We start from the raw sequence: 12,500 nt of genomic DNA, 5'->3' as shown, positions 1-12,500 counted from the left end.
GCAAATTACCCTTTCGTAAACGGTCGTTGCCATTTCTCAGAACGGTCGTTGCCATTTGAAACGGTCGATACCATTTACAACGGTCGATTACACACTTCACTTCAAAGAAAATTAAAAGAAACAAACTAAGAAAAAATATTAACAAAAATTAAGACAAAAAAGGAAATCAAAAACATTTATAAATGAAAAACTGGAGGAAAAAAAGAGTCTTAAAATTTCAAGACTCGAACTCGGGTTCTTAGCCCTCACCCTAAACAGAACCGTAACCCGAACCCTAACTCATATGACCAGCGAGACACAACTCCCAGTAACCGCAACCTTTTGAGTTCTTAGACCTAATGAGTGTAATTCAGAGCTAAAAAATGGCATCGACCGTTTCAAATGGCAACGACCGTTTCTAATGGCAACGACCGTTTACGAAAGGGAAATAAGCGGAACCACCATTGTTGAATCTCATTTTGAAGAGAAGTAATATTGTAGCAATATAACCGTTACACAGGAAAGAAAACTTTTACTATCCGATCTGATTTAACGGAACCATTGTATTTTATAGATCTGTGTATATTTGTTGGAAATATGTTTTCGGAATAAAATACTGGTTTTTTTCGTCAAGAGTGCTAAATTAGTTCGACATTGATGTGAGTATGTGAGTATTTTTCCCATTTTAAGCCAAATATGGTGGTATTTGGTGCAAGTTCGTTAATTTGAAAATACGGACTGTAGCTAAACAGCAGACCGAAGTCCGCAGATGTTGCGACCATTGGTTACTCTCTTTCCATTTCATAATGATAATTTACGCGACTTCTAGGAAGACCATGTAACATGACGCAACACATTCATCCTCTCACGGTGTAGTCACTTAGGTTGTAGATCGCAACGCTTCGACCGCTTACTGCAGGTCTTCTTGAGGCGATAAGATCGACTGAATATGCATAACGGTGGTTGGCTGTTCTAGGTGGATTTTCAATCCTTATTGTTCCTTTGAGTAGTTTCCCGAGATGTCAAATCTACTGCTACATCTACATGTTCCAGCACTCGGCAAAGTCGCTTTTGACTTGTGGCTGTTTCTGCTTAGGTGACCTCGAACACAACAAGCCTTATTAAGACATCACTGGCCAAGCCGGCCACTTCTGCTGGAGAGAACACGCTCACAAATGACAGCCACAACACCGTACTCTTCTCAAATAGTGTGTGGGTTCTTTATCGTCCCCCAGGGAAAAGATATTTGTGAGACGGGGCCAACGGTTTATAGTCCTTATCCGAGAAGACTTGAAAGTCTAACCATTTGCGGATGTAATAACAAAGAGAACACTTTCTCCTCAGTTTTTTCAAGACCCTGAGTATTGGTCCAGCCGGAGTCGAACTAACGACCTGCCTCTTGGTAGCCCAGAACTCGAGCAACTGAGCCACCGGTGCACAGATTCGAAGTTCCCTTGGGGATTCTACCGATTACCCTGTCGTGTTTCTTGATCGTTGGTATCCATGCTTCAGGAATTTCGATTCCGTTACCGTTGTTGATGTTATTAAGGCGGTCTCATGTGGATAGCCTTGTTCACTCTTCAGGTCTAGGTCAATAATTTTTACCTCGTTCCAAAGCGGGTGTTGGTCGGTCTTATAGACCTCTTTCATAATGGCGGCCAAATAAATTATTCTTTTGTTTTAATGCTAATAAGCCCTACTAACCTCGCTACGACGAGCAAATTTCAAAAGAATATTTGCTTTCAAACGAGGGCAGTAGGTCTAATTAACATAAATACAAAAGAATGTAAAGTTGGTCGCCATTTATGAAAGTGGTCTATTGGCGTGCTCGGAAACGGCGGAGGTCTGGGTACAGGCGACCCTACATAGAGCTATTTCGTCTCGCCGATGTAGACTACCGCATTCACAGGAAATCCTACGCAGTCTTGTCTCGCCGGAGCGATGGTGTCCTTCGGTCCCACTAAATGTGACCTGAGTATCGTATTGGACTTGAAGACGGCGCGAATGCCTTGTTGTTGCAGGCAGCGGCGAAGAGGCTTTGATACTCCTTCGACGTAAGGCAAAACTGCGGTGGTTTAAAACTCTGTCGCCGTTTCTCCGCTGGGGGCGGCCTTTCTTGTTTTGGTAAGCTTCCCTACAAAGGAAGGGGGATAATAATTGGCAGTGCTAATCACCCTTTACTTGCAGTATTGAGGACTGAATTGCAAAAGGGCGCAGCTCACGATATCGGACTGAAAGCATACGAAGGCGCCTCTGGCTGCCGCTATACAGTCCATGTTTGATGTCGGAGAATAGCACCACAGCTAGATGTTGATTAGCTGTCAGTCGATGACCGTTAAAATCAATGACCGATAGAACAAGAACAGATGATAAATGTTTTGTTTTCCTCAGAGATAGCTGATGGTAGTTTGGTGACGAGGCATTTAGCCCGGTCGTACAGACACTAGAGAGCTTTAGATTCTAGGACGAGAACGACTACGAGTACGAGATTTTCTCACAGGACAACATTGAGCGCGCTCAAACCAGCGTCATTTTGGCGGGAAAAACGTGATACCGTCGTCTTTTTAGAGCGAGGTTTTGCAAAAATGTCGTGTCAAAACAAGTCACCAACACGGTAGCAGTTTTGACATTTTTCGATTAGTAAAAGGCTCAGTTACCAGCAATAAGAATAAATGAGCACCTATGCTGGTAACAAATAGTAAGGTACGATTAGTCGTCCGGGTTTTAAGATTTCTAAGTATTTTCGCTAAAAACGGGCAGTCAAATCTCACACTCGTTCTCATCCTCGTACTAGAATCTAACGCTCCCTACTTAACACAAGAGAGCCGCGCAAGACGTTTTTGAGCCACGGGCGGGAACCGGAAGTGAACATTTCCCACTCCAGTGGCCTGTTTCTCGAAAGTCCCGAAAGTTTTCGGGCCTATTTCGGGTGCCACGATTCCCTTTATATCTTCGCAACGCCGAGGTTCCCGGCCATCAAACTTCGCAATCCTCTTAGTTTTTCTCACATTAAAAACATGTTAGGGAACAGCTTTTCAAAATAAGCAGATTGCAGTTTGACGACTTGCTTTTCGGGCCCGAAAAGTTCTCGGGACTTTCGAGAAACAGGCCCCAGGACAGTAGCCTCTATTCTTTGACGTCACGGCGGCCATGTCACCTGACCTGTCACCTGTCGTCACGGCGGCCATGTTGGAGGAAAGAACAATAGCGAAAAAGTCTTTTGAGAATTTGACGCTATTATTATGCAAAACTTGAGATACATTTTTGTATTGTTTTGGCACCAACATGGCTCTCTTATTAAGGGAGTGCAATCGAAGAATCGAAGCAGTTAAATCAGTCAAATTTTCGTAGAATTGCCAGCTTGATTGAAAGTCGCTTCCAAAATTTAACCGCGTGACAGAATCAGTGAACCAGGTGTGAAAATTATATTCAAATCCATGTGCTTTGTCAGTAATGTCGTATGACGAGAAAATGCCTGTTTCAGTTTGGTAAATAGGGACCTTAAGTAAAGACGATTACGAGAACGCCACAAAACAATACGTTTAATGAGCAAAAACAAAAGGGAGCTTAAGGTCTCGGTAAAGGTTAATTTCGGCGTCTCGCTCAATTTTTTTTTTGTTTTTGCAAATCTTGAATCGGTGGGCTGTGAAGTATATTTTCCCGAAAAATTGCCAGAAAAATTAATTTTAAAACCGCTTAAATCGCTTTTCTTTGTCTCACGCCATAATCTGCGCGCGAAAAATGAATGACGTATCATGTCAATCACACGTGAAAGGATCGGGTGTCAATTGACAGCCTTCACGCGTGATCTGCTAGCTTTGCACGTGCCCGAACGCTGATTGGCTCAGCATAATTGGCTTTCAAGTAGGGGGCGGAGTTATTAGGAGGACTACGAGAACGTTCTCTAAAAATATTATTTCCGGTTACTGTAATAATTTTGCGATTACTCCAAGTCGCTCGGCTTGGAAAGTGTGAGTACACATTCCAAGTATAAAATTGATGAGAATGGTATGGATATTTAGAGAGAAAATTGAAACTTCATCGTCAGGTGCTGTCGTCCTCCACATGACCTCAAATTTGATCATTTCACTTCGTTGTCAAGACGAGAACGGCATAGAAATGTATCAAAATGTAAAACGCACGTGCAGGGCGTGCAGAAGTATCGTTATGCTAATAGGCCTTATCACGGTTTTCGACGCCATCTTGACGGGTAGGCAAAGCGGTCAGAAATTACAGTGTTTGTATGGGAATCCGATCGCAAATATCTTCTTCCAAAATTGAATTTTTTACAATTTCTGAATCGCAACGTTAAAATACTAGGTAGAAGATTGTATTCACCAAGTTTGAAGGATGTAGCTTGGCTAGATGACGCTCAGTTAATTTTTTGAATTTTCCCCACATTTGTCTGTAAATTTGGCTGGGTAGACAAACGTCTAGACGCGGTTCGCGGGAAAAAAATTAAAGACAAATGTATGGAAAATTAAAAACAATTAACTCAGCGACTTATAGGAAAGCTACATCCTTCAAACTTGGCGAATACAATCTTCTACCTAGTATTTTAACGTTTTGATTCACAAATTGTGTAAAATTCAATTTTGGAAGAAGTTATTTGCTATCGGATTCCCATACAAACACTGTAATTTCTGACCGCTTTGCCTACCCGTCAAGATGGCGTCGAAAACCGTGATGAGGCCTATTAAACCTTTTGTTATGTGGGGTTCTCGTAGCCGTCGTCCTTGTCCTTGCTGGTCCCTATTCAGCAAACCGTGAACTGCACGCGAAACTTCAACTAACTTTTAGTTAGATTTCCTTTACTTCAGATTTAATTAATGAGAATAGAAATGTGACAAGATTTGTTAAAATTTCTCAAGAAAGAAACATGCAAGAACCATTTAAAAAAACTGGAACATCAAACTTCAAAATCAATTTTTGATTTCCGTAAATACGAAAATCAAATATTGCAAAACGGGACGAAATAGGTTTGAGGGGAGGGAACGGCAACACCGGAAGTGGAAGAGCGGACTGTAAAAAACCAAGATGGCGGCAAGCCGTTAGAATGATCTGCGGAATCGCATGGACGTAATGTGCCATTCTCGTCCTCAGAGTTCGCTTTTCCTTTGGTCAGCATCAAGAACACGGACTCTGGCCACTCTCCCCTCCGCAGAGGCTACAGGAGGTGAAACCTCTGAGCGAAGTACACGCGGGCGAAAAAAAGTGAGAGAGAGGGTATCAAAACTGGCTGTAAGAAATAACCTTTTTTTTTCTATTTCAGTAAAATGAGCTTCTTTCAAAATATGAACGACTGCAAACTATTCGGGGAATAATAACGAAGGCTCTCGCCAAGTTTCAGGCTGAACAAATCGACGACGGATGAGGAAACGTTCAATGTACAAGAAAACAACAAAGATGTACAAGAAAACAGCCGCAATCTGGCAGAGGTTCGCCCGCCCACTCGATCTCGTTTCTTGCGCTTGCACTCACCTTGCACAGCGGACTCATTCTGACGCCTTACCGATCACAGCCGATCAAAGCCGATCACCTTACCGATAACCGAACCTCTGTGGAGGAGAGAGCGCGAATCACGGACTTCTGGCTCTTCTACCCATTTTCAGAAATTTGAAACATTACAACATTATACCTCTACCGCGACTGCGCGTATTTTTGGCTGTGGCCAGAGTCCGTGTTCTTGGCGCTGGTCAAAAGAAAAGCGTACTCTGGTGACGAGAATGGGACTGCAGCGACATTTTGGCACAACCTCCAACGTTATTGTTCGTACATGTTGTGTTTACGCTCGCCGTCTTTGGGCCTGATTTCACAGGAGCCTTGATTTATCAAAATCAGACCAAAATATTGTTAGCGGGAGGAAAGGGTTTACTGGGAAAGCCAGGCAACTATTAGCCTTGCATTTTGTACCTTAGAATCAGTTTGCCTGAATTTCACCGTATCCTCTGAGTGGCCGTTTTTATACTTGAGTCGCATAATCCGTCCAGACGAATTATGCGTCTCTTTTGTTATTCGTCTGGTGTAAAGACGATAAGACGCATAATCCGCCGTCTGGACGAACTTGGGCAAACTTTTGTTGTTCATCTGGTTACGCGTCTCTACTACCAAAGACGGGCACAAGACCCCGTGCTGTGAGGATGCGCACATATCATTCGGCCAACAAATTTGCCACTTTTTCAACGTCATTTGGGTCTGTCTCTGTTTAGGACAAAACTCAAGTTATTGTTAATGGTTTCTATGCAGTAGAATTAATTTCGCAAAATTTATATTTTCAATTTGCGGTAATGTTTTCATACCCCTTAGTATAACAAGGCATGTATCACTTTTTTTTAGGTGATGTTAATGTTAAAGTTTGTAGGGTTCATAATGTAGGAGTAAAATCACTAATAATGCGAAGAGTGAAAAATGGCACGGAACAGACAATATGTCAGGGGCACCCAACGATAGTCTTCGGTGAAATATTTGTTCGGGAGAGCGGTCAAACTGGCCTTAGAACTTCGGTACTTCGTCGCCAAAAAGCCGCGTAAAGATTTCTTTACTAAAACATCACCTAAAAGATCCGTAGCCTGGGAAAAGTAGTCCCTTACGTTTTCGGGAGGGATATTTTTGCAATTTTTGGGAATTAAAAAGGTCCTCTAGCAGTTTGGGATGAGTAAATGGTTCGGTTGTAAGTTCTTAGAAGGCCGTTGACGTTCAGCTACCAATTTCCTAAATAAAATTTCATCCCCTAAAATTTTCGGAGACTTTCATCTTCAGCTAAGATATCCGAACAGATCAAATTGTTGTAGGTGATAAAAATATCTCTTTAGAAAGTCTTTAGACATAACAAGGAGCCTATAAATGTCTCTGAAGGGCTTTTAGCTTAATTTTCTCGTTGGGTGTTCTTGATATATGGCAAAGTTTCGATTTCATGTTTGGCAAAGAAGCAGAAAGTTTCACCCGTCCTGCGACGAGACTATAAGCCGACCTTTTGTTATCATTTCCGACGGTAAATGAATATTTTACAGCAGTCTGCTTGTTCTAATTGCAAACAGATTTCAAGTTTAGAGTGTTTCGCAAGACACACTTGAAGTTAAGTCTTATCGTTAAACGGGGTCTTAAATTTCCTCCTAATTCTTTCTTACTGCAAATAAATCTTGGAAATAAGGATATTTGACTTTTTTTGTTGTATTTTCGCTTTACATAAAAAAAGAAAATTAACTTTTTGTCGATAAGAAAATTAACGAATATTTATGAACGGCTGGAAGACAATAAAGTATTGTGTCAGAAAAATCTTAAGATGCATTTTATTTTGAAAGAACAGCTCTATAATGTTGATATAGGTCTCCCAAGTTTCAACCGCGTGTGCCAATGTTTTTTAGATGCAACCTCTTGCCACCACAAAAAGACAGCATAATGCTTAGAGGATATACTTTCTTTTAAGCTTTTTCAACAAGTATATTTGATTTCACCCCAAAATGATGTCGTGCCCTGGCCGCCCTCATGTACAGAGATACTGACTCGCACTGACAGGAACTTTGCAGAAAATTGACATTCAAATGGAAAATTTGGTCAGTGCCGGATAATTGACACTTTCCAGTCAAAACTAATTGATTATTTCCTTTTTTTTTTCATTCGTAAAATTTTCACCTCATGTCTATAAAAAAAAACCTGATAAATTCAGTTACCTTTTAACTTCATGGGCCCAGAGAGTCTAGGGGTAAAAAAAACAAACTTAAATGCATTCCGATCCGGGTCATGAAACCGTAAGAACACCAAAAATTGACGGGAAACTAAAATACGTTGATTAGTCTATAGTCTATTCGAAAAAGTCAGTAAATTTTAATGGTTTAACGACTTGAAAATGAGGTATTTTGACGAGAGAAACTTCCTTGAGGATTTTCACATTTGTTCCATCGTACCGGAAGTGTAAAGCAGCTGGGGTATCTTTTATCTGAAATTCAAATAATCTCAATTAAAAGAGGACAAAGTTTGATGTCACTCTGGCGACGAAATTGAAAGAGTAACCCCGGGCCGCGGTTGCAATCTGTCTCATCGCAAGAAGAAAGAAATTTCGACATCTCAACGCACAAGGTACTTAAAAGTGATAATTTTGTGAAACATTTCTCAATTTTTCTCGTGTGTATGTTCGGATTAACCTTTCGTGAGAGTACACCTCTTAATTTTTCATCGTTATAACCTGGCGAAAAGCACAATAAGAGTCTTTTAATCATATATAGCTAGAAGTATGTCACCTGTTTCCTGTAACTCACATTCAGGGCATTTGTCTCGATTTTTCAACGCATTTCATGAAGATGTATAACAATATTCTGTCGTTAATAGCATTCTAAGTTCATAAAATTTTCATTTGAGATTGAGATGGATCATTTTGAGAAAAAAATCTTGTATATCGCTTAACGACGAAAATGACACTCAGTGAGGAAAAATGAGCAAACTGCCACGCGAGGCGGTTTGCTCAGCTCTTTCAGTTCCTTACCGTATGCGGCAGGTTTAAGAGTGAAGGTAAACTTTTCTATATTGTCAATAGTGAAACGTGTTTGCATTGTGGAGGGAACTATGGCTGTGAGATTTTGGGGAGTTTAAGAAACATTTTAGCTCATTTCTGTGCTAAACCCTGTATAACATCGACGTAAAATCACCAAATTTGAGGTTTTTAGCGACGATGTCAGCATCCAAACGCGAACCTTTCAATTAGTCGGCCTCTATTTTTACTCTGAAAGCCCTCGTAAAAATTAAAAATTATTTTTTTAGGGTACTTCGCCCACATTGTACTTTTCGCTTTGTAAACGAGATAGAATAAGCGCGAAAGACTCGCGGTAGTGCAACTGAAAGTTAATTTTGACGCGACTCTTTTGTCCACTTCAACGTCGTAGATGTTATAAGTCCCTAATGAGATTTCTAAATCTGTTTCTCGCCGGAAACAGAAACCGCCGTAACATTTCAGTTTCATTGTTGCCTCAGATGCCAAGGGTCGACTTTGTACTCGGCGATTTCAGTAATATTTGACCCATCTCACACAGACTGCTTATATCCATAAATGCACGTAGAGAACCTTTTTCTTGTAATTTTTGCTAATAAGAATTCAAATTGTCCCCGTAGACGGCTAGTAAGGACTACTCAACCTGAGCTAACCTGCGCCCAGTTTGGAATTTTCATGTCCACGTACGACCCAGCGTGGATCATAAATAAGACCGTGACCAAACTTACAAAAAGGCTGCACTGGCTTCCTCGACTTTGCCACTAGCTAAGGCGACGAGACCTGCCAACATTCTATATATGGACGAACGTGGCGACTCCGAAGTGCATTTTCCGACAACATCATAAACTGGAGACCGGTTGAAAAGGCAACAAGTAACTGACACAAACACTCATTTTCATTGATGTGTGCTACATTCTTATACCCTGCGAGCAGAGGCCCTTCGATCTTCCTAGATAAGTCGGGAGGAAGATCGAAGGGCCTCTGCTCGCAGGGTAACATTCTTACGGCAAATAGGTCTACTTTTTTTACCTCGGATAGGAACGATAAATTTCAGATCCCATATCATTGACTTATTCCGTCTAATGAGCTACGTGGAACCAAAAAATTGTCTTTGGAAATAAAAGAGAAATCAGACCTTCGTGTGTTGAACTATGAGTTTGATTTCGCCCGTTTAAAAAGTGAATTTGAATCACAACTGAATTTATTAAAATCTTTAACGTTTTCCTCGAGGAGAGACGTCCTTCCATCATGATCATTTTTCCCAATCTTAGCTTAGCTGCTGTAGAAGCCAAAATGAAGCTTGAATTAATTTAAAACCTATTTTTGTTATTGGTAACTTAAAAGATAAGGTTCACAATCTACAGGATTGTCTAATTATCCGAAGTACGACTTCCCCTCTACTAACTCTGCTTCAACACGCACCACTTTTATGATCCACCAATAACAGTCTTATTGCATGGCATTATCGTCTTGTATATTGTTGAAGATAAATATTTTCTGTTATTTTATATTTTAATGGTAGCTTCTGTTTATTACTGGATTACTTAGTTCACGTATATTACGGAGTAAAGTATCTATCTACGTACAAAACTATCAGAAGAGTGGTCCGTGTGAGTGTCAGCTGGCTAACAAATGTCAAGTCATGTCTTCATTATCTAAGAAGATGTCAGTTTATAAATTTTACTGTCATAAATTTACAGCAAAACAGGATCTTTATAGAAGTGTTTCTTTTCGTATTGAAGGGACAGTAAAATTCTGGGCATCTTTGATATAGTGCAATTGATTCACAGTTAAAAACTTTGCGGTCTTGTCGTACATAATTTTTTTTTTTCTCTTGATGAACGGTTTTCAAAAAGTGCAACGTTTAACTGACAACGTTCGTCTTTTCCCAAAATTTAGATCAGCTTGGTCTCAATCAGGGGTAAAGAAGGATTACTGGAGATAGAGGATGCACGAAATATCACAGTAATCCCTCAACTTGAAAAAAGTCCGTGGAAGAAACATGTTTGCTGTGACCTGGGAGCGAGTCACGTGGTGTGTTCTATACAGCTGTCTATCTTTGCTCATCATCATTGGTAATTCTCTTTCCATCGCCGTGTTCCTCAAAAGTTCAAGACTTAGGCGCATGCGCACAAGCATACTCCTTATTAACTTGGCCTCCGCAGACCTGCTTGTGGGCGCGGTGGCTGTTCCAATGTACATGGTCTTCCTGTGGCCTTTGTGTACATTGGCTAAAAACCCGACATTTAAATCCAGTTATATGGCTATTGACCTCCTGGCTGGTTTTGCGTCACTCTTTAGCCTGTCGTTCGTTGGCCTGGAGCGAATGTTTTCAGTATTTTGGCCTCACAGACACCGTGTCACTGGAAAACAGCCTTACTTTGCAGCCGTTGTTACCTGCTGGCTTCTATCTTCAGTGCAGGTTTTACTGCGAATTTTAAGCGAACATAAAATCGTCGACTTTGAGGTCTATTTCTACACTATCATGTTCTCGCTGTCGTCAGTCCTCGTTGTGATGCTTGCTGCGTACATCGCTGTCTGGTACAAAATGCGGGCTCGTCAAAACGAGCTTCGTGGTCGACACCGAAGATACAGTCGTATATCAGCTGAACATGAACAAAAACTTGTTCTAACTCTTTCAATTGTGACCGGTGGGTTTTTCATTACTTGGCTTCCCTTTCACTTCCTCAACATCGCGGTGTTCTTTTGCGTTCCGTGTAAACAAAAATTGAAGCTTAATTTGGTACTCGCTATCAAACTTCTCCAGTATAGTAATTCCTTCATGAATTTGATTATATACAGCTTTAGGTTCCCTGAGTTTCGACGGACCTTGTGTCGAATCTGTGGAAGACATCTGCGCATTGTTCCAAGTCAATCAAACGTCATTGGTCATCAGAGTTCGCTGAAAACAAACAACCAAAGCCCCCTAGAAATAGAAAGTGTCGGTAAGGATTTCTTGGCGAACCTCTGTGAGGTAGCTAATAAGGACCTGAACTTCAACAAGAACTCCACCAAACAATGAGGAGAGAAACAAAACGGCTCTGTACACGCATTTTTAAGTTTAGTACATTACTTTCTCGTCATCTGCTTACCTTGAACTTAAAATCAACAAAACTCAAGTTTTAAATAAGGAACTTTACTAACACGTATAGCCCGAGGATACAGAATTGCCGCAGATATTTAACAGTTATGTCTGAGAGCGCGTTGGTTATGATGGTGAAATAACCAAAGAAAAAACCCGCAATGGCTTCAAGCATCTGTCAGTATCGTGCAACAAGGTGTTCGTGAAAAAAGGGTATTTTATGCGCTACTGCCCAACCTCACTCCCAGGTTCTCTTTGTTCCCGAGAGAGCCTGGCCCTAGTATACCCTGGCAACTTGTGTAAGGGACAGTAGGGACTTTAAAGGCCTGGCCAAACGTTCGCAACATTTCAACGCAACATCTTGCAACATTGTTGCATGATGTTGCGACATATGTTGCACGGGGTGGCCAAACGCACGCAACATTTTAATCATTTTCAACGCAACATGTCAATGTTCATGTGCCCTAGGCCCCTGGCGCGCAAGAAGTGGACCTAACGCGCATGCCCTAGTGCAACAATGTTGCGTGAACATGGCCAAACGAGTACAACATCATGCAACATCCAAAATGTTGCACGAAAAATTTGACCGTTTTCAAATTTGATCCAACATCATCGAGGCCCTGTTAGGGGTAAATTCCGACAAGCGACATGGTCTTGAACCGGCGACATGATAGCCACGAACTGGCGACGACCGATAGATTATTACAACGAATTAGCGAAAGCGACTCAAATGCCAAGACTGACCGACAGCGAATTTCAGAATTGTGAATGTTCTGCGGACTGTGGAACATTTGCGCGTATACAATTCGTTGTAATTACTTAATAATGATCATTGTTAACAACAATAATGGCCAATTATGGCTAATAAGGGTCCAATAAAGGCGAACAGAAATACATCTCATTTTACCGCTGTTTTGATTGTTCATGTGATTGACGTATTCAGTGCATCACTCCCTT

At 41.1% G+C, this 12,500-nt stretch overlaps 1 protein-coding gene across 3 annotated transcripts; it reads left to right on the top strand.

Moving 5' to 3' along the window:
* The first annotated feature begins 7,951 nt into the window (after nt 1-7,951).
* Nucleotides 7,952-12,421, top strand: LOC137999108 (adenosine receptor A2a-like). Of its 3 annotated transcripts, none has more exons than XM_068844943.1 (2): nt 7,952-8,055; nt 10,361-12,421. In XM_068844943.1, the coding sequence occupies exon 2, from the start codon at nt 10,464-10,466 to the stop codon at nt 11,481-11,483; it is 1,020 nt and encodes a 339-aa protein (XP_068701044.1). In that variant the 5' UTR covers nt 7,952-8,055; nt 10,361-10,463; the 3' UTR covers nt 11,484-12,421. The 3 variants fall into 3 exon arrangements, with proteins under 3 accessions (XP_068701044.1, XP_068701045.1, XP_068701046.1); XM_068844944.1 differs by lacking the exon at nt 7,952-8,055 and adding an exon at nt 8,300-8,484; XM_068844945.1 differs by lacking the exon at nt 7,952-8,055 and adding an exon at nt 10,090-10,126.
* Nucleotides 12,422-12,500: the final 79 nt, after the last annotated feature.

The sequence above is a fragment of the Montipora foliosa genome, chromosome 4, assembly GCF_036669935.1.
Source record: "Montipora foliosa isolate CH-2021 chromosome 4, ASM3666993v2, whole genome shotgun sequence".
NCBI lineage: Eukaryota > Metazoa > Cnidaria > Anthozoa > Scleractinia > Acroporidae > Montipora > Montipora foliosa.
This window is presented reverse-complemented; position numbering and strand designations above follow the sequence as displayed.